The sequence below is a fragment of the Ovis canadensis genome, chromosome 1 (genome assembly GCF_042477335.2).
Source record: "Ovis canadensis isolate MfBH-ARS-UI-01 breed Bighorn chromosome 1, ARS-UI_OviCan_v2, whole genome shotgun sequence".
Taxonomy (NCBI): domain Eukaryota; kingdom Metazoa; phylum Chordata; class Mammalia; order Artiodactyla; family Bovidae; genus Ovis; species Ovis canadensis.
In genome coordinates this window covers 192954785-192981696 of record NC_091245.1, presented here as the reverse complement: position 1 = coordinate 192981696, position 26912 = coordinate 192954785, and the positions used below count along the sequence as shown (strand labels likewise).

General features: G+C 34.9%; 1 protein-coding gene across 16 annotated transcripts in view; it reads left to right on the top strand.

Annotated features, from left to right (window-relative positions):
* ZNF148 (zinc finger protein 148) overlaps positions 1-26912 on the top strand; it is a 142631-nt gene that overhangs the window by 81955 nt on the left and 33764 nt on the right. For all 16 annotated transcript variants that reach the window (XM_069556164.1, XM_069556216.1, XM_069556179.1 and 13 more), the window contains 3 exons: positions 4166-4291; positions 12779-12902; positions 14141-14224. In XM_069556164.1, coding sequence (XP_069412265.1) covers positions 4166-4291; positions 12779-12902; positions 14141-14224 — 334 coding nt within the window. The remainder of the gene's footprint in view (positions 1-4165; positions 4292-12778; positions 12903-14140; positions 14225-26912) is intronic.

The window sequence follows — 26912 nt, the reverse complement described above, 5'->3', positions numbered from 1 at the left end:
TGATTCTGGAGCCCAGAAAAATCAGAATATTTACAGTACAGTTAACTGTTTTATATCTTTCTCTTTACATTTAAACACTTTGTTGTACTTGTGGTCACTTTGATTCTATTTGCTTCCTAGGCAATATTTTGGAACAGTTTCTTTCTAGTGATAGTTAAACACATTCTTTTTATATGACTGTGTACTGTTTTTACTCTCAGAATAACCATTTCTCTAAGTTTGGTGGCAATTATTTATATATTATATACTTACTTCAGATTGTTCTTTCAAAAAGTTCGGCCGTAAGAGAATGGAAGTTGTTGGAAATATTTTGGTCCACAAGAAATTATTTTATGGGGGTAACTTTAAGTGTACTTTTAGGCAGAGAAGTAGTTGATGAAGTAAGAGAGATTATTTTAGACAGTGAAGATGCAGAGCCTGAAAGATGGGTAGTAGTGGGATCAGCAGCACAGGGTATAGAGGAAAGCACAAAGATGCTTTCTTTTTTCTTAAACAGGGGTGGGAAGATGATTGAGAATACCTCAAAGTGAAGTTAAAAATTGAAGGGAAAATATGGCTTCAGAAATGGAGAGATGGTAAGGACAGATACTTCTGCCAAGTAACCTAGGTCTTTACTGTAAAGGAGATCATGCAGAATCATGAAAGCTGAGCTGGGGAAGAGTATAATTGATAGTAAGGGCAGTAAGGAGCTCTTGTATATTCCTCACTGGGGAAATGGCAAGAAAGCAGTCTTATGTTAATTTATTTGTGGAAGAATACGTTGGTAGATTATAATGGTATAAAGCTTGAAATGGATATGGATGTAGGTTATTAAGAATAAAGAGTAAGAAGAGTTCAAATGATTGTAAGTAGTGTTATTAGTTTTTTTTTTCTTTCTTTCTTTTTTTCTTTTTAAGTCATGAAAACTTGCCCTCTTCATTTTAAGATCTTTGGAAAGATTTTAGAATGTGTTCTTTGTATCTAGTATTTTGCTCTGTACAATGTTAGAATCTCAGTAAATTTAAAGTTTTCATTGTATTACTTCAGACTGACTGAATTTAGCACTTAGTAGCTATTGAATAAGTAAGTGAAAGCTGCTATGAGAAATATCAAAGAAGAATATCTTCCTTTTAGATACCAAGATAAGATACAGGCACATGAATAGAAAAGTGAGATAGTTTATGTTTGGGCCAGACATGATATAAGTCTTGAAAAAGAATCATTCTGGATTCTGGGCGTGAATTACTAGTGATTATAATCAAGAGAAAGATTTTTATTTTTTTTCAATATAGAAGGGCCTCCTTATGTTTAAAGTTGGGAGAATAAAGAGAGAACAATAAAAAATGAGGAATACTTCAGTGTAATTAAGATATATATATATATAAACTTGCAAGAGTGAACCAGCTTGGGAAGTGGCAAGGGGTGAGGAAGCGTGGGCTCTGCCTCTTGAAAGGGTGTTGGGGTAGAAGTTAGATGAATGCATAAGTAACTGTGACGCAGGATGGTCATGCCTGATGGCCTCCTTTGTCTTGAAAGTGGGAGGCCCTTATGGAGCTTTGATAAGTGGATGAGCAGGAGTTTCAGGTGGAGAAATGTCTGGGTTTAGTAAAGTCTTAAGAAAGAAGTATGAGTAAGGTGATTAACAGTGTTGATGACGTTTTCTGATTTGGTAGTGAGCAAAGCATTGACATTCAGATTCTCAGATGTAGGCAGAAGGTTGCACATGGGACTAGGTGAAATGGTACAGATTAAGCCATGGGGGAGAAACGAGAGATTTGTTTTTTAATCTGATGTATTTCCTAGCCTATTGATTTTCTTGATGTTTTAATGAGTACATTTCAAAAGATCCAGCAAGTTAATAAGTGTTGTTTTTTTTTCCCTCCAAAAAATCACACATCTGCAGATACCTGCTTTGATTAATTATATTTTGGTTTATTTTAGGTGAAAAGTAACACTGAGAACTTGATTTTTGTTTAAAGATATTTCTCAAGGAAGAAGTAGGAAACTTACAGATGAGTTTTATCTCTTTTGCCATGCTTAAAAAGGTTTTGTGTCTTTATAGATTATTGTAGTCTTCCTTGGGCCAATGAAGGTTTGTTTTCCCAGGCTTTTTGCACCTCATTCTTGCTAGCTGCCTTGTCATTTTCATACCTGTCTCTCTATGTTTGTGGATTTACCAGTATCTTTTCTAAGTACTCTAGGCTGGACCATATACTTTAGTATGTGGTTGTATTATATGTAGAGATTACCGTATTTCATTCATGAGTGATAAGCCTATTGGAGTCTCTAAAAATGTAGCTTTTGTGTGCTTGTTAGCATTCACAGTGCTTTGATTCATTGATACTTCTAAGTTTGGTTCTATACTTTCATGATGTTGGAAGTGTACCTTACATTTGTCAGTGCCAGTACCAATATCATCACTCTCCATATATGTAGAAATAGCTAAAAGGTTCAGATGTTTGTATGAATCTTTTTCACTATTTGCTCATAAAGGCTCTTCCTTGGTTTAAATAGCTGCTAATGGCAGAACTTATTTGTGAATCTATCTTACATTCTATCTGACACTTCTGCTAAAAAATGTTATTCTTTCTTATTGCTGCCTTCTGTATTTTCGTGGTTTCTTTGTAATTTATCAGCCAACAGAAATGTTTGGAACTACTTTATGGTGCCCTTGCAACATGAGAGAGAGCAGTTCAACAGCTGCTTAGTCTGTTGTCGCTTCTCCTTGTCTCATACCCAGCCTCAGGAGCTGTGTTTCAGTAAATATCACTTCAGAGATGGTAACGTGTGTATTCTGAAGCCTTGTTGGAGGTGACTTTATTCTATTTTATATTTCAAATAATTACACTAAAGGAAGTCACGAGAATGGTCACTAGTACTGTTCTCTAAGCTGGTAGAATTATTAGCTAAATAATCATTTATAGGCATGTTTTTATGCCTAAATTCTCCTTGATTTACACTTCTCATGCTGCCTACATTTCAGAAATTGATGCAAACTTCCAGTTCTGTATTTTGTCAGTTTGAAATCCCTAACTAATGTTGCATTTCCCTCATGAACCCTTCTACACAGCTATGTCTTCTGACTTTAAACTAAAGTCTGTGAGATGTTTATAACCTTTAGCACCCCCTTTTTAAGTGTATTTTTTAAAAATACAGCCATTAACACATTGTACTTCCTGGAGTATTATCAAGTTTTTTTTTTTTTTAATCAAGATTTTTTTTAAAGGTTATAAACAACAGAAATTTATTTCTCATAGTTCTGAAGGCTGGAAGTTCATGATCAGGGTGCGAGCATGGTTGGGTGAGCGTCCCCTTCCAGGTTTCAGGCTTCTTGTGTTCTTCTGGTTGAAGAGTCAAGGATTTTAAATGTATTTCAGAGCCTGATGAGTTGAAAGTTTCTTAGTTTTAATGTATGTATGTTTTCATTTCAAGGATAGTTTGAAAATGTAGTGGTGAGGAGTGGGGGACTGTGTACCATCAGTTCTGATGAGCATTGATGCTACATAACGTTTTGACATCTTAATGCTTGTAGTATTTCTTTGCTTATTATGTAGTTAAAATTGTCTTGTACATAACTGTGGCCTAAAACCGTATGTAATTCTGTAAACACACATTTGGTGATGGTTTTTTGTAGAGCCTGGGAAAATACTGGTTAAGATATTGCCAAAAACATTGAACTTAAAGATAATTAAATTTTATTGTTAGATTATCATTCCATTTTTTGATGAAATTACCTTTTAGAATTTTTTGTTGTTTTTGTGATGTTTTGCCAATTGACAAATTGACAAATTCAGACCCATCATGAAGTCTGGTCCCCTAGTATTTTACTGATTTTGAAATTTAACCTTTTTTTATGCTTTTAACCTCAGTTTTAAATATGGGAGTGAAATTGTATCCTCGCTTCTACTTTATTCTTCTAGGTCTTATTATTTTTTCCCAGGACAGCTTTAATCTTTTTTTTTTTTTCCAGATAAATTTTTATAAAATCTTAGTTTATGCCTTTAATTTATATACTGTTGATTCTTATGTCAATTACCTATTGAATTCTTCAACACACTATTTACTTGTACACACAAGTAATCTTTCTGGGAACATCTGTATGTAGATTTAGCAAAGAATTAAGCATGCAGTGGCTCTTGCAGTGGACTTTTTGCTTATTTCTAAAATTGGCTTTTTTTTTCAACAGATAAGTGTAAAGCAGGAAATTACTTTCACTGATGTATCTGAGCAACTGATGAGAGACAAAAAACAAATCAGAGAGCCAGTAGACTTACAGAAAAAGAAGAAACGGAAACAACGTTCTCCTGCAAAAGTAAGAGAATATTTTAAGGTGGTGGTCCCAAACTGTTGCTTAATCTTACAGGCAGGAGCTTGGCTGGACCCTAAGTCTCATGTGGCTTAGTGATAAAGTTGGACTGTTGCATCAGGAGTAAGGGAGAGATGCATGTCTGCACGGAGGTGGTGGGCCATTGCTTTAAAATCTCCACTTCCCTTTCACCTGTCTTTTTTTTTTTTCCAAACAAACTTTTCTTACCCCATATCTCTTTTCTTTAAAAACTGATAATATGCAGTGCCCTTGCTTCTCATTCATATCAGTCTTTCTTATTTTAGTATTCCTATTTCAGGAAAATTCAGTACCAGTTGGTCATGAGGAAAAGGTTATGCAATACCTGTGATATAGACCAGAATGTAAGCTCCATAAGAGCAGGGACTTCATTTTATTCACAGCTATATCCCAAGAGCATGGAACAGTAGGCCTAAGAGACTCTCAGTAAATGCTATGGGTGAATGAATGGCTTAGTAAATAAACAAGTGACCCATAAATACTATTAGGAATTGCCTGCCATTTTTTCCTTTCAATACAGTAGTAGCTGACTGTATGTATCATTTCGATATTCCTAGGAAGTCTCGGAACTCTGTATAATTTACAGTTATTTTTCATCTTTTATTTTTTTAAAAAAGATTTTATAACATGATCTTTTTTATTTTGAGGGCTACTTACTTTTGTATTTGTGATTTAAATCATCATCATTATTTATGCATTTTGTACACTTTTGGATATGTGGTGTGCTGCGGTTTGTACTGGCTTGCCAGAGCTGATTATAAAGTTCTCAGGAATTTTGCAAGCTGACTCTGAAACCATTGGTAATTTGAAATTAGCCACGGTGAGAATATTTATACTGTGGAAATCAGCATCCCTACTCTCTAACCCCTTAAAATGTTAAACATTTACCAATATGCTACTTTTGGGATATATATGAATGTGGTTATTGCAGAAAATTTTGAAAAATATAGAGACGGAAATAACCCATTTATTCTTAGAGACAAATATTTCAGTTTTCTACCATATTCCTTTTCTGTTTTCAAATTTGTATAGGTTCATTGAATTTCCTGTTTGTAACTAGAGTATGTAAGCTATTTTTAGTTATTAAAGGTTTTTACAAATAATTAGCTGCATATGTATTATTATTTTGATACGTCACGTTATATTCAGTGATTGCTGTGTTGCTGGAAAGTTGTTTTATCTTTGCCTTCATTTTAAATCATGTTGCACTTGAAATATTTGTGTATACATTTTCATGTACTGCTAAATCAAATGGTGTGAACTTCTTAAAAGGTTTCTTTAAAAATTAAATAAGTAAAATAAGCAAATAAACAAGCAAGCAAAATAAGTGAAGTTTTCTAATAATGTTACTCCTTCCAGAAATGTCCTATTAGTTACATTCCTACCTGAAGTAGACCTAAGATGTGTCTGTCCATACTCTCTCATAACCTTGAGTATGAAACTTTGCATCTTTTGTAACTTAAGATGAATGTCTCATTATAGTTTAAATCTTAATTTTTTTGGCTATTGTCTTACTAAAACTTGTGTGTTTTTCATGATTATTGATAGTTTATGTTTCATGTTTTGTGCAATCCCTTTATCTCCCTCCTCCCTGCTTCTTTCTTCCTTTTCCTTCTTGGGGTTAATGTTTTTCTCAGTGATAAATGATGCTTTTAAAAAATTTACATTAATGAATAAATCAAGTTGTTTAAGGAAAATATTAATTTCTAAAATTGTGATGGTGGTTATGTTACTTTGTGTTCATTGCAAAATCTGTTTCAAATCTTTTTTAAAAAATTTATTTTTAGTATCTGTAATCGGTTTATTTTTACTTATCTGATTGGAGTATAATTGGTTTACAATGTTGTGTCAGTTTCTGCTATGGAAAAAAGTGAATCAGCTATTTCAAGTCTTAAAAAAACAACATATGTAAGTTGTACATTTTCCTTGATACTTTATAGCCGTGTTTTTCTGATACTATTTTTGATTGTAATTCTGAAATTCTGACTAAATCTTAGGTTATTATCTTCTTCAGGGGTGTTTGGAATTATGTCCTAAGTAATACTGATCATATTTTTACAGAGTTTAAGTTTAGTTTTTGCTTATCTGATTTGAGATAAATTAATTTATAATGTATTATCATAATACTCCTAAAGTCATTTATTTAATTATATATATTTATTTATGTTGTTGCTGGATGAAAGAGGTTTGGCCTATTTTGAGTATATTGCATGTAAGAAGATGTTTTGGCCAGTCTTTTTAGAGCATTCTTAGGACAGTGAAATTACTGGAAATAATACATGGCAGACAGGGCTGTGAGAATAACAAAAATAAGAATTTTTATATTGTCCTGACCTATTACATGTGACAGGAGAGAGAATGGTTGTTGTCTGTTTTTAACCCTAGCCTTGCAGTGTCCAGATGAGTGGTTTGTGTCTGGATTCTCACAGCTTTGAACTTGTGTTTAAAATTCACACTTCAGATTTTTCATTAAAGTAGCTTTCCCCTTTTTGTATGAAGAGAAGGAAAAGCTTACCTTTTCTTAGAAATCAGTATTACTTGTTTTAAATTCCTTAAAAGCAACTGTAAGTTTCTCAAATAATTGTAGTGTATTATGCTTAGAGGCTTCCCCAGTGGCTCAGCAATAAAGAATCTCCCTGTACCACAGGAACCACTGCAGGAGATGCAAGTTTGATCCCTGGGTCAGGAAGATCCCCTGGGTAAGGAAATGGGAATCCACACCAGTAATCCTCCCTGGATAATCCCATGGACAGAGGGCCCTGGTGGGCTATAGTCCACGGGGTCGCACGAGTTGGACATGACTTAGCAACCACAACAACAATGCTTAGAGGACTCTACTCTCCACCAACACTTTTCACAAATCTTGAATTTTTGCCATTATGAATATTTTGAGTATATGTCCCCATTATATCATGTTAGATTGAGCATCTGCACAGGAAATATAGATGAAGTTATCTTGCAGACTTTCAGTAAAAATATTAGAGCTATATATCCATATAGACCTGGCTCCCTTCCAGGTAAGCTTTGTGGTGAGAAATACTGCAATATTATGTCATCTTTAGCTGCCATGAATTTTAAGCAATAATTGCTTTCTGATCCTTTATCATATGGCAAAGCTTAGTCATCCTAAGGTAGATTTGATACTTGAAAATTGCCAGAATACATGTGGTAGCATGTCTAAAGAAGAGGGTTATCTTGGTCAAGTAATTTGATGCTGGAATAAGTTGTTTTATGAAAGGGAATTTTCTACATAATAAACACTTGTCCCCTTTAAATGTTTAGTTTTATTTCAACCACCTTGTTAGAAATCTTTAATATAATGTTTTCTTTTAAAACATAGTACATTTGAACATAATTCAGCTTTTAATGGTTTGGGGTTCATGTTGTAAACAATAGAAAAAAATCCTATGTATCATAGTGAAACCCTCTGGGAGGACTGAGATGTTAGGTCCCCCCACCCCCACCCCCAACACACACACACTGAGAAATCCTAACTGCTAAGTTTTTCAGTTTTCAGTTTGTTTGTTTGTTTTTTTTTTGACTGCTTATAAGTGCTTCATCCTCTCATTTCTTAATGACATACTGTTCATTTTTACATTGCTAGATCTATGTGGCCACTTAACGTCACCTTCCATTGACACTTTGACTCTTTTTTTTCCCCCTTGTGGATTAGTACTGTAGAGAACTACAGTTATTAGAAATGTATGAAAAGTCTTAGTGTACTTAATTCAGTCTCAGTGCATTCATGTCAGTGGTTCTTGTGGCTTTGCATTAGATCATCTGTAGGGCTTTGCCAGTTATAAATACTCAGGCCCCATCACCAGAGATTCTTATTCACGGGGTTTCCATTTGTACTAAAAAGAGTCCAAGGTAATTGTAATTTACATTAAAGTTTGAGAGTCTCAAGTCTTGATTTTAAAAGTTTCTGGATAAGGTATTGCCACCTGACTTTGCTATTGACTTGTTTTATGAATTAAGTGAGAATGTTTTCCACCACAGAAGAGTTATATGAGGATTGTTGAGTTAACATCGATAAACTCTTAAGAATCCTTTCAGTAAAGATGTAACAATACTGTCTTAGCCCAGTATTATATACATCTTTTAGGTCTTTTCAAACTCCTTAATAGTGCTAGAGCAGAGTGCTTTTTGGTTACCTACTTCTTATTCTGAAATATATATCCTTTTCATTCTCTAAGCAGTTAATCTGAGTGCCTATTAATGTGCCAGGATCTCTTACATGGTACTGAAGAAAGGAACTGGGTTCAGTTCTTTTAAAAAAAAAAAAATTCTAAAGTGAGGAAAATTTAATTGAAAGGCGAGAAATAGAAATACTAGCTATTTGTCAGGCTCTCTCCTGCATACTAACTTGATTGTCAAAGCAGTAGCTTTAAGGTAAATAACTGATTGTAAGACTAGGGATGGAAGTATGAAATAGTACTTAAGAGAAAAACTGGAAAAGTGTTAAGTATTTTATTTATTTATCTAATTTCCCTAGGGAATTTTGAATTCTGGGTATATAATTTTTCCACAGAGCCAAACTAAAAAGTTTAAAAATACTTGGATGTAAATCTTTCTTTTAAAAAAAATCATATACATCTTTGCCTGATATTTAGGAAATGTGAGAGAAAATCCTTTTCTAAAGCTCTGGATCATTTTTCCTGAACACGAGTTACATATACTATGCTTATGATATAGTGAATTTCATGTTCTTGCACTGGCAAAAACTTGCCATTTAGAAATGAAATTTGGTAATAAGTAAAACCAAGTACTGAGAAACAGTAAAAATCAGGGAGAATGAAAGAAAATGACAGTGTGAACATGCAATGTTAGTGATAACTAGGATGGTCAGAGATGTTGAGGATAGGTATTGCTGTGGGCTACTTTGTCGTTTTGTTGTATGTCTTTGGGGTTGCACTGTTCTTCCATTTCTAGTTGGGTTTGGAGAGTAAAGGGAATTTCAGAAGATCTCATTTTCCAGTTGCAGTAAAATGTGATAGGTGAGAAATTTAGACTATTCCTCCAAATCGTTGTGCATTTTGGTGATTTATAAATCAGTTGATTAAGAATGTATGGTTAAAACCTATAATTATTAGTTTAAAATATACTTTAATAATTCCAGTATAGAATGAGGGAAATCATGTCTACCTTTTAAGAGAACAAAACTTTCTCACTGAGGGGTGTCAGGTTTTGGCTAATTGGTGGCAGTGACCCTTGAAGAGTCAAAAATCTCTGAATTGAATAGGCAGAGCTTAGTGCTTTGTTGGTTAAAAATTGGTATATTATTTAACATAGCAATTGCTACGTATATGGATAGCTGGCAGGGAACAGATTTGTCTCAGGACAAAAAATGTATTTGCTAATGGACTGTGAGATTAAGAAAGCAGATTGAGGAATTCATTTGGTATTGAAATATTTTGCTGAAAAATTCTGTTTTAAACTTGTGAAATGGTTAAGAAAACAATCAAGTATTTAGAGTATTGTTTAGACTATTACCAGTTTCTTTACTCTTGATAAAACCCAATGCTTGATCTTTATAATTACCATATTTCTCTAAAAGTCGCAGCGACAGGAGTCAAGACAAATCATGTCTTGTCTTGCAGACACTTCAGGGTTTAAACTTGGAGATTTCAAATGCTTCAGTTGTAATAGTGTTCATATGCTGAAGGAAAAAGAAAAGCAAAAATATTTTATGGTACTGTTAGGAAGTAAGATGGCTAATCTCTAAGGCAAATACACTTAATTGATAGATCACGTTTTACTAAAAGATCTGGAAAGGGTGTGGACAGGAAAAGAAACCAAGTCTATACCAAGGAAGATAATTTTACCTGTGTTAATGAGCCATTTCTCTTCCACCAAGAAACTTTGTTCTTTACATACCCGTTCTTTACACACCTTTTTCTATGGTGCTGCTTAGTGAATTTGCAGAAACTTACGAATAGAAGTGGTAAGCTGTGAGCATGTTTGGTATGGGTAGTAGGTTGCCATTATCAATACGCACTGAGTCTCACTATGTACAATTTGGGTATTGGGGTTATATTGGTGAATAAAACAGGGAAAATCTGTCAGTTACATGTGAAAACAGATTAAAAGTTGGAAGAGCCAGTGGTGTTCTTTTATGGCAAGATAATTTTCTTCTGTGTCTTTTATACAAAGATGTGTGTTCTCCTGGCCTAAGAAAAGAAGAAAATAATATAAAAGTCAATGTAAAATGTCCACCAATTTGATTTTTTTGTCATTAAACTTATAAATATGCTAGATTTTTTTTCAGTCTCCTTATTCACAAGTGTTTGCTTTTTCATCCATAAAATCCACCTTGAATTAAGGCTTGGAGTCCACAGTGAAAGGCAGTATTACCTCCAGTGAGAAAACAATGACCTAGAACTCCTTAACTCTTCATAAAAAGGCTTTGTACAGTCAAGGATTATATCCGTTTCACATTAGGTAACTTGGGCCAGATTTGTTCCTTCCAGAGCCTCTCCGTGTAGTTGCTATGCCACAGAAAGCTATTGAGCTGCCTTTTTTTTTTTTTGGCACTTGGATCTTATTTGTTATCAACATATGAGAAAAGAATACCAGGTGCTATCCTGTTTTTATTCTGTTTCGTATAAAATGTTTAACATCTTTTTGTTACTGGTTTTATGTTAGGAATATTTTAAGTCATGTTTTAAAAGATTTTGTGTTTTTGTTTGTTTGTTTGTTTGTTTGTCTTACACAGTGTTAACTTGAATATTATTCTGTGGCTTGGAGGGGTTGAAAAAATTTTAGACTGACCAGAGATGAAACTTTCCGTTCTCACTGACTCTTCAGGAAGCTGTGACACCCACTTGCATTCTCCTGCCAAAGGTTTCCCTCTGTGACTTTGGTGCATAGACTTTGAAGCATTGTTGACCACTTTGGCAGTTTGCCCAGAACCCACATGCCCTGTATAATTAGCATAATAATTACCATTGATTTACGTACAGTATAGTCTGAAATGTGTTCCTGAATTTAAACTAAAAAAATATTTTTTAAAAAACTAAAGCCCTTTTTCCTTGCCTTAGTCCCTCTGAGTTTTGGGACGGGGGTCATAGCTGTGTATTTACAGGCCGTCGTCCATTTCCGCAGGCCTCTGTGTTTCTTAAGATGCCTGTTAGATTTCTGTATTCTGTGTGTGACACAGTTTCTTGGCTTCTGCTCTCTGTGCTCCCACCCCCGCTACTGTTCCCTTCTTACTTGCCATATTCCTCCTGATCTTACCTCCTAGTTTTCTTTGTTTCTTATGTTCACATCATGTTTTATCATCTTTCTTCTCTCCTCAATAATGGAAAAAGGGATTATTTGTTACTTTCACTCTGCCACGTGGCTGGTGAGAGAGGCAGTTTAAATGTTGTATGTTGAGCAAATGGTTGTTAAACTGGAAGACATGAACCCCAAAAGTGAACTTCTCTCTGGCATTGTTTAGACCTTGTGCAAGATACTGTCAGCCTCAAGAAGCACAGGCAGATAAGGTTGATGTCTTTGTCACCTGCCTTCCTTCCCCTATAACCCTCTAATTTATTAAGGAATATGCTTAACAATGGTTTGGTAGTCCTAGAATAACCTTAGAGGTCCTTAACAGAACCATTCTGACTCCAAATCGTATTCTAGGATGACTTAAAACAGTTTTCCTTTTTACTTCTTTAAGAAAAAAAGAAAAAGGAAGATGTAATAGGTAAGCATTTATATGGTTCAGAAAAATACTTTAAAGTATGTTTAGTGTAAAGTCTCTCTCCTACCATATCTTCTGCCAAGTTCCTCAGCCATGACGACCAAAGTTATATACATTTATGTACATCCTTCTCAAATAGCTTTTATGCATATGCATATGCAAACAAATATATATTACTGTATGTATTATCCTATATTCAAACTTAACAGGATTATATACTAGATTCTAAACCCTGCTTTTTTTTTTTTTTTTTTTACTTAAGAATAAATCCTGGAGCTCTTTCTATATAAGTATAGAAAGAGCTTTCTCATTTTATTTCACAACCACGTAATAAGTTGTATTCATTTTTCATGATTTATTTAACCATTCCTATCTGATTGATAGTTATACCATGTCTAGAACATAAAACTTGTACTGCATATGTGATATTTTAAAATTGAAAATAAAGCTATACTCATCCTAACAGAGAACACTTAGGGACTCTATTAGATATCAGCTTCGGAGAGGAGAGGACACAATGCTGAAATTTTACTTAACCAGCTTCCAAGGTTTTATTAGTAATTTTTACCCACTCTGAATCACATTGTACTTTCTTCAAATAATGATAAAAAATTATTCCAATAGCCCTTTCAAGATTATCTAGGGAAAAAATACTTCATAATCTCTGGTGACCACTGTTTGCATTAAAAGGCATTATCTTTTTTATAATTAGTATTACATTTTAAAATTTTCTTTCTTTTGTTTTGCCTTTTTTTTTTTTAAACCAGATCCTTACAATAAATGAGGATGGATCACTTGGTTTGAAAACCCCTAAATCTCACGTTTGTGAGCACTGCAATGCTGCCTTTAGAACGAACTATCACTTACAGAGACATGTCTTCATTCATACAGGTATTTCTTGAATTAAAGTGGGCTTATAGCCATTAAAATTATTATCTTTGCTATTTTCATCTTCTTGTAAATGTCACTCATTCCTAAGACTGTAGTTAACCTGGCATTTCAAATCAGAGATTTCATAGGCCAGGATGTCACAAGGAAACCAAGAAAAACTTTAAATGAGAAAACAATTAGCATGGATGTGCAAAATTAATTAGCTTAGTTGAACACTTTATTTGGCTTAATGTATTCTTTTTAACCAGAGAAACAGTTAAAGAATGAACTATCAAAAGCCGGTCAGCATTTATTTTTCTGTATAAGATGTCCAGATGGAATTTGAAATATGAATTTGGAATCAAATATAAAAAGTTAGACCATAAAGTTGTGGAGATCAGAGCAAAAGACTGATCACAGATCTTTGGGGAAATATTAGTAGACGTATATGTTGAGTTAAAGGGTGGAGAAGGAGACAGAGTAATAAATAATAAGGTAGATTTGATGAACTGGTGAAATACACCCAGAAACCAAAAGAGGAGAGAATTCCAAGGAGGGTATGATCAATAACTGCACAGCCTTCTGAGAGGAGAGCAAGAGAGAGAGAGAGAAAAAGAGCAAGAGCAAGAGAGAGAACCGAGAACAGATCATTAGAATAAATAGCAAGGAGATCATTAGTATCTTAAGAAAGCAGAGTGTAAGGGTTAAAGGAGAAATGGGTAGTGAAGAATTTGAGACATAGGTTGGACTATGAAAGGAAAGGCTCCAACAGAGAAGGAATGTTTGAAGAGACAGGATTAATTTTTTAAAAGGGGAATGTTTAGAAAAATTTGAAGGTTCTAGAGAAAAAAGTGAAAAGGCATAAAGTGGTGGTTAGCCAGGGAGAAAAAGGTAGGTGGATCTTCCTCCACAGAGAAAGCAAAGCTGTTTAAGATGCTTGGTAACCTGTGGAGGCCTTTCTAGCCTCATGAGTTTTAAATTCTATTGTAAATTGTTTTATTTATTTACTTTTTTTTTCCTTGAAGGATATGAATAATATTCAGTCTCATTTTTGTGTGGTTGTGAGAATGTGAATTTTTAAATCTTGGGGGCGGGGAATTGAGAGGAAATAAAATTCTGTTAATAGTATAAAACCTTTATATGCGTAATTTGCAATTTTTCAGAATTTGGGCTTCTAAGATTTCTCTTTCCTCAGAAATAGTTAACTCTAAACTGTGTTTTATTCAGTAACTAATTTGTGGATGTGAAATTATTTTAAGGTGAAAAACCATTTCAATGTAGTCAATGTGACATGCGTTTCATACAGAAGTACCTGCTACAGAGACATGAGAAGATTCATACTGGTGAGTGTTGCCACCCTTACTAGGGTTGTTAAAATTACCATTTCAAATATAGGGAAGAATTTTTAATAAGTAGCAACAACTTGTTGCCTCTTTGGTAATTTTGTAAGAGTATTTATCACAGCTCATCTTTTTTTCTTTCTTCAGTAAATCAATGTTAACTGTTAAGACTTGGCTTACTGTTTTAGCCTAACAAATTACTTTGAAGTAAAGTTTCATAATAACAGATATGTTTAAAGTGACAAAGGGAAGGAAGGAAGGAAGTTTTTGTGAAATAGTTGTTTCCTTAGATGTTTAACAGGTTTAGAGTAGGTAAAATTATCATTTGCGATAATTAGGGGGGAGGAAGCAAAATACCTGAGTCTTAAATAACAATAACACTCCCCCCACCCTTATTTCATGTATGTAGCTTACTATATCAAGAGAGTTATAATCTTAAAAATTGGAAACTTCCAATTTTTCATTCAAGTTGTTAAGGATTTAGAAACAAATATTTTGGAATATTACTATAAAAGAACCCATACTTTTAAAAGTTGAGCCTCATTTTAGAGCAGATGTTTATTTGCATTTATTCTTTTTTTTTAACAAATGTAAAGTCAAATTTTATATGTGACCTTAATTTAGTATATTGTCAGCTTTTGACATCTGTAAGCACGATGAAAAGTGTTTCTGTATAATTTATTTCCAGCATTTTGCCTTTTTGTGATGGAGTGAAAGAGTTGGTAAATTTATATAACTTTTGTTCTTACGTTTAAGTAGAATTGAAAAATGATAGAGATAATATTTAAATATTGAAAATACTAAAGTTCCTCATATACCTCTGTATGAAGTAGTCGAGCAGCTACCTGCCCAGTGTTGTTATTTAGATGTGTTCCTGCAGTCCCTGTGAAAGGGGATCCTTGGACAGTTTATCATACAGAAGCAGCAAGCTTTTCTGCCTAGTAACTTTCCTTAACTTTATTTGCCCTGAACAAACATGAATGTGGCTGGTTCCCTGTGCAGCACATTTTTATGCTTTGATGTTCTACGTTTCGAAGATCATTATGCCCACCACTCATTTCAGTTTCCTAAGTAAACATTATTCACCATTTCCAGATGGAAGGAAGTATACAAGGCACTTGGGAGGAAGAACAGCTTTATTGATTTTGTGTGTGTGTTTGTGTGTGTGTGACTTATATGGCTAAATTAAAATTTTGTACAATAATGAAACCCAATCAGATAATGATAAATGAAAACAGTTAAGTATTTTTATATGTTTTTAATGCCTATTAGATTTTAATGATTTAATGATTCACTCAACAAACATTATTGAGCTGGCAGTGTTTTTCAGATACTAGAAACAGAGGATAATAAAAGGTAGCTTCCATGGAGTTTGCATTCTTTTTAAAATTTCCACTAGAGTATAGTTGATTTATAGTTTCAAAGTGTACAGCAAAGTGAATCAGCTATGCATATACATACATCCACTGTTTTTTAAGATTCTTTTCCCATTATAGGCTATTACCAAGTATTGAGTAGAGTTCCCTGTGTTATACAGTAGATTGTTATTAGCTATGTATTTTGTATATAGTAGTATGTTTATGGCATTCCCTGTCTCCCCATTTATCCTTGCCTTCCCTTATCCCCTGTTAACCATAAGATTGTCTTCTACATCTGTGACTCCTGTTTTGTGACATTTTCTTTTCATCTGGTTTCACTCAGTATGATACCCTCTGGGTCTGTTCATGTTGCTGCAGATGACATTGTTGTGTTCTTTTTTGTGGCTGAGCGATATCCCATTGTCTGTGCCACATCTCTATCCGTTCTCCTGTTGGTGCTTCCATGTTCCGACTGCTGTAAATACTGCTGCAGTGAACATTGGCTTGCATGTATCTTTTTGAATTATGGTTTTTCTCTAGTTTTGGTTTATAAAAACTAAAATAAAAAATTACGATTTTTCTCTAGGAGTGGGATTGTTGGGTCATATGGTAGTTCTGTTTTTAAAGGAACCTCCCTACTGTTGCCCATAGTGGCTATACCCATTTACATTCCCACCAGCAGTGTAGGAGGGTTCTCTTTTCTCCACACCCTCTCCAGCATATATTGTTTGTAGATTTTTTTATGAAGGCCATTTTGACGAGTGTGAGGCAATACCCCATTGTAATTTTGATTTGCGTTTCTCTAATAGCAGTGTTGGAGTTTACATTCTAATGTGAGAGATACACATGTAAAGCCCACTGTAGTAAGTGTTGTAGAGTTTGTACAAAATACTTTTGTACCCTGAAGAAGAGCCAGATATGCTGCTTTTGAAGACTACATAGTGAAGGCAATAAAGAAAAACTGGGAGGCTCAGTTGAGAGAATGTGTTTGAGTCTGAAAAAAAGATTTTCAAAACATTACCTACCCTTATTGCACCCTGTTATTTTCTATTCTGTTCTAGTAGCCAGTTCTCTTTTACAGTGCTGGTTACAATTTAGTGATACCAGTTTGGAAAAATAATTGTGCTGGGCCATGGACTATCTTGAATTTCAACAGGTTATGTTAGATAGTTCATGTTTACTGAGAATTTACTAAGACTAGACATTGTGCTAAATGTTAGTTAAATGTCTCATTTAGTCTTTATACTGATCTTGAAAGGGAGATGCTATTATTACCATTCCCGTTTTTTTAGATGAAGAAGCAGTAGAATGCACACAGAAGTTAAGAAGCTTTCCTAAATTTATATAATCTAGTGTATGGTGGAGCCAAGATTCCAGCTCAGGTTTCTGCAACTCCAGAGCACATACGTGATATTACTAACTGTGAAGAATGACCAGAAGCAGAATGATGTTGTTTGGCCTTTGGGAATTTTTCTTGCTGTACCACTAAGCCAGTTAAGGCTTAGCCTTCCTGTGGGTTTAGTAACACCTAAAAGGGGTGGAAGCAAAGGCCGGAGTTCTCAAGGTACAAAAAAGAAGTGAAGTTGCTCAGTCATGTCCAACTCTTTGTGACCCCATGGACTGTAGCCTACCAGGCTCTCTCCGTCCATGGAATTTTCCAGGCAAGAGTACTGGAGTGGGTTGCCATTTCCTTCTCCAGGGGATCTTCCCAACCCAGGGATCAAACCCTGGTCTCTCACATTACAGGCAGACACTTCACCATCTGAGCCACCTGGGAAGCATTCCAAGGTACAGAGACGATAGGGAATAGAGTGGAACCAGTCAAAGCAGTCACTATGGTTCTTTAACAGAGAAGTTTCTTTTGAAGAGAAATGCAGTTTTGCTCACTATCACCACCCCTCACCCCCCAAGTGGAACTGATATAAAGGAAATAAATTTTCCTTTATTTCATTTTTCTTGATTCTTTTTGTGTACACCATTTCTGAAGATAGTATGTAACAGGTTACTTATAAGCTGTACTGAGCTGGAAATATGTGTATAAAACAACATAGATATTCTCCATCATTTATTATTTTGTTCTTAGAGTTCTTTATTTCATCTTTTAAAGGACTTTTATTTTTGGAGGGCATTGTGCCTAAAGTTTGCCAGTGTCAAGACTTTCTCTGTAGGTCTTTATTTAGAAGAATGCATTGAAATAATTAGCAGTAAAAAAGCTTTTGCATATATTGCTTATCCATTTTTAAATTGTCAAGAAAGTAATGTCACCTATCTGCTGAACCTTAAAGGTTGTGTGGTGAGAAGACCTACCAGTTCTTACAGGCTTTGTTTTCCTTATAGCCTCCCTCATCCTTTTGGATCTCTTTATACTGTCACCTCCAGTCTCCAAACCTCTGAGCCTATGTCCATTCCATTTGCAAGATGGTTAAAAATCATTACCTGCTTGGCTGCTCTTGTTACCAATTAAGAAATCTTCTGTGGCTTTTAAAACCCAGAAACCTAGCTTGATTTGGTTTTCAAACTGAAAAAATTTAAACTCAGCCTGGACAGGTAATTATTACTTGATTGTTTGCTAAATTTGAACTGGCCTATGAAATACTAGGGTAAAATACCAACGCTGATCCCTGAATATTTGATTAAAGCTCTGTTCTTTTAGCCTAAGGCACCGAAACTGTCAAAAGTCAGGTATCCTTGCTGCTGCTGCTGCTGCTGCTGCTGCTGCTGCTAAGTCACTTCAGTCGTGTCCGACTCTGTGTGACCCCAGAGACAGCAGCCCACCAGGCTCCCCCATCCCTGGGCTTCTCCAGGCAAGAACACTGGAGTGGGTTGCCATTTCCTTCTCCAATGCATGAAAGTGAAAAGTGAAAGTGAAGTCACCCAGTCGTGTCCGACTCTTAGGGACCCCATGGACTACAGCCTGCCAGGATTTTGGCAGTTATGGGAGATTTATGTCTTTTGGGAGTGTATTATAGATTTTGTGAATATGGGAGATAAGGTCAGGATTTGAAGCCAAGGTTGAAGATAATAATTCTAATGATTGTTTTGGCTAGGGTCAGAATTACTGGTAAGGTATACACCAAAGGTAAATATTCATCACTGGGGGATTTACCTTGTGATCAGGGGCCTGTATCTAAGGTGCTTTTTCCTTTGCCTTTTCTAATGCATGTGTTCTTTCTCTCATCACTTTGTCACCATTTTAGTCTAAGGAAATTCCATCTTATTGCCATGAGTAGGGTCTGGGGGTTTGAAGAGTAAAGAACTTTAATTTTATATTAATTTTCTGAATTCCTTCAAGTAGTAAGTCACAGAATACTTACTCTAATATTCTGACTATTATAGCAAATTATGGCTATTTTCTGTAGTTGTGGCAATTTTCATAATGTTTTTTATTAGTAAAAATGTTATAAAATAATTTCTATATTTGGGTAAGTTTTTATAATGTGATTTTCTGTCCAAAATAAAAGGGATTTTGAAAATAAACCAAATCATTTAGAATTATACATATTTATTAGGTTTCTTTTCTCACAAAATTCTTTTTTAAGGCTTTAGATCTTGAATGTATGCAGTTCTATAGATACAAATGTAGCAAGAAGCACTGGAGATCAGTCTTCTAAGTTGGCATTCTTAATATCTGAAAACATACATTGATCTTCTTTTCCTCTTGACTATGACTTTTATTCACAACCATTTATAGCTGAATGGCAATATTATTATTATTTTTAAAACCAGTTGGGCTAGTGAGGTGGAGTCAGAGAGCATGTTGATTCACCCTTGACTAAGTTTGTCCAACACTTTGTATTTCCTTCAGTATCATTCAATTATTGACAGAAATTAATTTACCTCTCATTATTTTGAAGCCTTAACTTACTGTTTATTAGCATAATAGAGAAGTTTATTCAAAGAAAATGTGGCAGACCTAGTTAAACTCGTTATTTGTGGCAAAGAAGGAACTGAATATTGTTTGGGATACTGACAAGGTTGCACACAGTATGAGCTCCTGGCATTGTGATTGCTGAAGCCAGACAGCACTGGTGCAGACAGAGCTTGCCAAGGAAGATTAAGCAGGGAAGTACAGATTGCTGTTACTGACATTCTCTGGTCTAACAAAGTTTTCAGAAGCCAGATTTTTTTTTTCTTTGTAAAACTGTTAATAATTCATATTAAATGATATGATAGTGTAAAACATAAAAGTTTTAAGATTATTTAACAAAATATCTCAGAATATAAAAAAAATGGTACACATGCACATATGCATTTATGTATAAAAACTATACTGTAGGTTTTTAAAACTCTTTTGTTTGGGGGGATGGGAGAAGTCATCCAGAAAGTTAACTCCATTTAAACATACCTTAGAACTGAAATATAAAGAATCAGAGGATTTATAATGAAAGTGCATTGTTTTCAGTTAATTATATGCATTTTGTGTGTGTGAGTGTTCTTCCCCTCAAATCCATGTTAGTTTATAGTGTCTGTAGTTAAAAGAAAAATGTTTACCATTTGTTATGACAGGTTTCTAGTTTAACAAATTGGGAATCTCTTGAAGTAGTCTCATTCTTATTCATGTGTAATAAATCACATGGATGAACATGTGAATCACATGACTCTCAATTTGACATATGCTACAAATAGTCCCCGCCTGCCAATGCAGGAGATGTAAGAGAAGCAGGTTGGATCCCTGGGTCGGGAAGATCCCCTAGAGGACTAGGGCATGGCAACCCACTCCAGTATTCTTGCCTGGAGAAGATCATGGACAGAGGAGCCTGGGGTTGCACAGAGTCAGACATGACTGAAGCAGCTTAGCAGACATGCATGCAAATAGTAGAGACAACATGTCCTTGGGAGTCTGGTTAAAATAGACCAATGAGGATTTAGATTGGTGGCCCTGTGAGTTAGATTTAGTTCCTGTGTGACATGTGAGTCAAGTGTCATCACAGGAACTATGAAGCAGAAGCATGATGGTAGCTAGGACTGGGTTGGGGGGAAATCTGGGATGTACTGAAGTTGGGAATCTTTGGGGAAGGATAGGTAGACAGATAGGCAGATAATTTGGAAACACAGAATAGCAAGTTAGAAATCATGCAGACAAGAAGCCACTAGGATCATTGCAGATGCTGGATAACAGGAGAAGTAGTGTGACAGATTTACTAGTTTAAAAGAACCAGGAGAAGGAGGTACTTTAAGATAGTTAAAATGCTAGAAATTCCTAAAAGTCACCGTTATCATAAACCTAATAATACTGTCAGATTTATTGAATACCTATTTTTTGCCAAACACTGTATTAAACACAGTACATAAATTATCTCGCTTTATCATCAGAGCAGTTCTGTGAAGAGGGTATTATTCCTTTTTTTAAAAAACAGATAAAGAAATAAAGGTTAAGATGATTAAGAAATCTGCCCCAGTGTATACCTAGTTCAGTTAGTGACATAGTTCAGTCTTAAGAGTTCTTGCTCTTAACTGCTATGCTATTGAAAGAGTAAATCAAGCACCAGGAAGACTTTTAGTTCACAAAAACTTTGGTTTCAAACATGGAGGTTTTTATTTTGTTCAGGAAGGAGAAGAGCCATTCCTGGGCCTGGCCTCACGGCTTGCAGCAAGGCAGTTGGGTATGTCTGAATGAGAACAGTCTATGGATGTAGGCGTAAGAACAAAGGCAAGATGAATAACATGTAAAGGGCCATTCTGAGTAGAGCAGAGAGGGGTAGACTAGAAAGTGTGATTTTAGAATTATGTTAAGCTTGGATGCCAAGCAAAGGGATGTCAAATTTATCTTGTAAGCATTATAAAAAAGCTGTGCATTTAACTGCCATGTTGGAGGAACATTATTGTTTTGTGAAAAAAACTAGAAATTTGACAAGTGTGTTACTTTTTTGTTAACTATGTATAACTAATATGAAAAATTATAGCTTAGACAATGGTGTACATTTATTAATCAGGTTTACTTTTAATATTAAAAAATCATTTTAAACATATAGAACAACATTGTTAAGCTTCATGAAATATAACTTCAATTTTCACAAAGTTTATGAGAAGTAGGCAAAATTTGGAAACCACCGAATATTACTATAAAACAAAGAAAATTAATTTTCCTGGGCTTTAGAGCCTATTTTTCTTTGAGCAGTTTAGGGTGAGCTAATTTTTCAAAAAAAGGGCTGAAAAAGGACTCCCAAAATTTAACTTCACACATAGAACTTTCTAATTTTTTAAATGTTACTTTTGACAGCAGTTTCTCATTTTTGATGTTTTGCTTTTTCTTTTTTAACCATTTTCAATATGGTTCATCTAGAACAAGATAAGCTTCTCTACTCTTTCTCTTGTTGATTTGCCTTTCCTTAATATGGCTTTTTCTCTGCCTCCTCCCTGTTCTTCAAATTATTTTGCATTCTGCAGAAGATGAAGCTTTAAGACAGCTGAGTCTGGATCTGATGTTTTACAAATCCTTTGACATCATATTCTTTTGGAAGAACACTTAATTACTTCCTTTAAGTCAAACACCTGAAGAGCTTCAGGATTCTCCAGTATTGAAGCTGCCTTTTGGACAGCTTACTTACTGTTCCAGAACCCAGTTGGATAGATGTGAGATGGCTACATTCGTGACTTTCATATCTTGAATCTATTAAGATTCAAGTGTCTGGATAGGCTGACAACACATTTTAAAAATTTGTTGATAAAGTTTTTAGTTTCACTGACTGAATGACACTTAGGCTTATATTAATAAATTAATATAATTATAAATTATAATTAATATATTAATAAATTCATATATTTTAGCATTATATTTTTAATTTGGCCCTTTTGGTGAAAGAGTGACTGACAAAATGTAGTATTTGATATGGACTCAATCATCGCAAAGAAATTGGGTTTAAAATATTTAGGGCAATCTAAATTTGCTTGTCAAGGTCATTCATTTTTAATTTTTCTGGATACTTTTAAGATCTTTAGTTGTTGATCTGAAGAGTCTCTATTTTTAAAAAAAATGCCTAAAGTGTCATCATTTTCAGCCCCCATCTGAACTTTATGAAAGTGTCTTGATAGTTTTTGAAAACAGCCACAATAATAATGATAGCTTCTGCATATTTTGTAATTTGTTTTGCTCTTCTGTAGGTCTTTTAGGGAGATGATGCTGTTATGGAAAATGGAGTCATAGGACTGGCACCCTAATGCAGTACTAGGTAGTTACTTACTGATACACCCAGCTGCTCCCAGGGCTGCCTTCATGCTGTTTGCTTTATTAGTTGTTGATAGAAGTACTTCTTACTCTTTATTTCCTGCTTGGCTACGTTAAAAAGCTGATAGACAAATTAAGCTTATTGACCGCCCCCCCACCCACCTGTCTTGGTATATTTTCATCCCTCTGTAAATTCTTTTACAAGGCCTAATTGATTCTTCTTTACCTACATTTCATTAACTATTTTGACTTTTACTTTCTAAAGATATTTAAAGAATTAATGCTTTCAGTGTGTTTTTTAAATTATTCCAGAAAATGTATTCATTCAGCTCTTAATTACCTTAGGGAATTGATCAGATTGTACATTATTTATTTAAAAATTAAAAAGACAAATGCAGCTGTGAAAAAATTACTATCAACACAAAAAGAGCAGTATATTTATTGCTCTTGTTTGAATGACATGGTGTTCTATATAGGCTTGTTGTGCTTATAGAATTGAGATACTCTCTTCATCTTAAAAATCAGTTAGATATATTCTTGCCTACTTCATCTAGCTTATAGTTCTTCATAGTTGGATAGAGAGGAGAGGGACACGGAGTCTGATCAGCTGAAACTCGAGGGTCTTAAGGTCTAACTTTATTCCTATAGAAAATATCCCTGTTCTTAAGGTATTTTATTTTTTATATGAGAATTAGGAAAAAAGGACAATAGACTCATGGAACGTGGAACTGAAAGATACTTTAAAATGTTAGGGTTCAGTGACAAATGCAAGAGTTTTCCTTATTTCGAAGCCATGGACATAAATATTAGGGACTGGTCAGGAAACACTTGAGGGGCTGCTGTTAAAGGGATGAGAAGCTAAGAAAGGGTGGAGAAGAGAATGATTGTTGTGGGGAGTGGTGGCGACCACCTACCAACAGTATTGCTTGATGCTCTGCTTAATCACTGAGAGTTCTAGATTATTATTTAGTGGGAGAATTTGCTCAGTGGCTCAGTAATGTTACCTAGGCTTTTTTGATATTAAAAAGAAAAAGATTGTCTCTAAGTGATAGACAATAGCAAAAAGTCATAGCAGAATATCTTTTGGGGTCATTTCTCCCCTTGTATTTCATGTGGTATTTTCTATCTCTAAGCTATTGCATTTGTATTGTTTTATGTTTTGGATGACAGTTCTTGAGCTGTAAATAAGTCCCTGAATATTTTGTATAGTTTGCATTACATCATTAACTGGGATGAGCTGAGAGTTGAAACTACTGCTCTCTAATAGTCCTGATTCATTTGCTTTGCAGTGTTTTGTTGTTGTCATTCAGTTGCTCAGTCGTCTCCGACTCTTTGTGGTCCCTAGGACTGCAGCACGCCAGGCTTCCCTGTCCTTCACCATCTCCTGAAGCTCGTTCAGACTCATGTCTGTCGAGTTGGTGATGCCATCCTACCATCTCATCCTGTCGTCCCCTCTCCTCCTGCCTTCAGTCTTGCCCAGCATAAGAGTCTTTTCCAATGAGTCAGTTCTTCACATCAGGTGGCCAAAGTATTGGAGCTTTAGCATCAGTCCTTCCAATGAATAGTCAGGACTGATTTCCTTTAGGATCGACTAGTTGGATCTCCTTGCAGTCCAAGGGACTTTTCAAGAGTCTTCTGTAACACAACAGTTCAAAAGCATCAATTCTTTGGCACTCCACCTTCTTTATGGTTAACTCTCACATCCATACATGACTACTGGAAACACCATAGTTTTGACTGTACAGACCTTTGTTGACAAAGTAATGTCTCTGTTTTTTAATGTCCTGTCTAGGTTTGTCATAGCTTTTCTTCCAAGGAGCAAGCATCTTTTAATTTCATGGCTGCAGTTGCCATCTGCAGTGATTTTGGAGCCCAAGAAAATAGTCTGTCAGTTTCTATTGTTTCCCCATCTGTTTGCCATTACTCCTTGCATCATCTTTTAGGATTTGAAATAGCTCAACTGGAATTCCATCACCTCCACTAGCTTTGTTCATAGTGATGCTTCCTAAAGCCCACTTGACTTTGCACTCCAGGATGTCTGGCTCTAGGTGAGTGATCACACCATTGTGGTTATCTGGCTCATGAAGATCTCTTTTGTATAGTTCTTCTATGTATTCTTGCCACCTCTTCTTAATATCTTCTTCTTCTGTTAGGTTCATACTGTTTCTGTACTTTATTGAACCCATCTTTGCATGAAATGTTCCCGTGGTATCTCTAATATCCTTGAAGAGATCTCTGGTCTTTCCCATTCTATTGTTTTCTTGCATTTCTTTGCATTGATCACTGAGGAAGGCTTTCTTACCTCTGCTTGCTGTTCTTTGAAACTCTGCATTCAGATGGGTGTGTCTCTCATTTTCTCCTTTGCCTTTTGTTTCTCTTCTTTTCTCAACTGTTTGTGAGGCCTCATTAGACAACCATTTTGCCTTTTTGCATTTCTTTTTCTTGGGGATGGTTTTGATCACTACCTCCTGTATAGTGTTACGAACCTCATCCATAGTTCTTCAAGCACTCTATATATTAGATCTAATCCCTTGAATCTGTATGTCACTTCCACTGTATAATCATAAGGGATTTGATTTAGGTCATACCTGAATGGTCTAGTGGTGGTATTCCCTGCTTTCTTCAATTTAAGTCTGAATTTTGCAATAAGGAGTTTATGATCTGAGCCACATCAGCTCCAGTCTTATTTTTGCTGCCTGTTTAGAACTTCTCCATCTTCGGCTGCAAAGAATATAATCAATCTGATTTCGGTATTGACCACGTGGTGATGTCCGTGTGTAGAGTCTTCTCTTGTGTTGTTGGAAGAGGATGTTTGCTATGAGCAGTGAGTTCTCTTGGTGAAACTCTGTTAGCCTTTGCCCTGCTTCATTTTGTACTCCCAAGACCAAACTTGCCTGTTATTCCAGCTGTCTCTTGCAGTGCTTGAGTTTTAGATGAATTAATTAGCTATTAAAAATTTTTCCACTGCAGAAAAGTAACTTCTGAAACAAATTCCAGTCTTTTTTTTCTTAAATGAAAAAATTGCTTTTGTAATGACATATGTTAGTGATCCCATTATGTTACTCTAGCAGATGATAAGAGTCTGAACTAACAAACAGAACATTAATACAGCAGGACGTTAGAAGTCTAACAAAATAACTTTGAAAGACATTTTAAAGGAAGAATAAATATAGATGAAGTTTAATAACTATTTAAATGGAAGGAGCTAAAGGAGCAAGACTTTTTAAGTTTTTATTGTGGAAGCTTGGTTTTCAAATAAAATCTTGCACGAAGTGGTGTCAGTAGTCAAGGCAGATAATTTCAGGTGGTTTCCTTGACTCTTAATAAGTTGACAGATGTTTCTAGTACTACTTAGTTGTTATTTATTCAAGGAGACAGTGCTAGATTTCAGTCGACTAAAGAAGTAGCCTCCCTGGAACAACATAGTCAAGAATATTTTTTAAATGGAATTATATACATTTGGCTGAATTGCATGGTATGTAAATTAAATTTCAAAGCTTTTTTAAAAAAAAGTACCTGAGAAAACGTATACCTGAGAAAACATATTTCAATATAAGTACAGTGTGAACTGCACCAAGATGTGTTGTTACAAATATGTGTGGAGCAGAAAGAAGTTTAGTTGGCCTAATTTACAAAACTTGAGAAAATGTATAGCATTTCAAGCTTATGGCTATTCATTGTATGATATGCTCAGACTTTTGTGGAAAATATTTGAATGTATTATGTGTCATTGAGCTGGTAGATCAACAGCAAACTTCATTTGCTCTGGGGGACTTCTGATGGAAGTTTTGTCTTAAATAGAAACTGAATATCCTGACTCTTCTACTGTACAGCTATTTAATATCTTAAAATTGGTAAAGTTTTATTGAAAGTGTTCGCATGTAGGGCCAAGGTTAGATTTTTTTGTGGGGGCAGGGTGAGAACAACCACTGTCTACCACTATTATTTGAGTATTGAAGAATGACTTTGGAAAATTAGCTTTTGCTGAAGATATGAAAATTCAACCTACAAGGGGAAAACAGTACTTACAGTGAAGCTTCTAATGTGGTAAAGTCATTTTGACAGCTGTTAATGTTGACTCACAAAATGCTGCTTTATATACTTACAATGTTGTTACAAATTACAGGAAGTGCAGTCTCCTTTCCCACACAAGTATGGGGCAGATTTT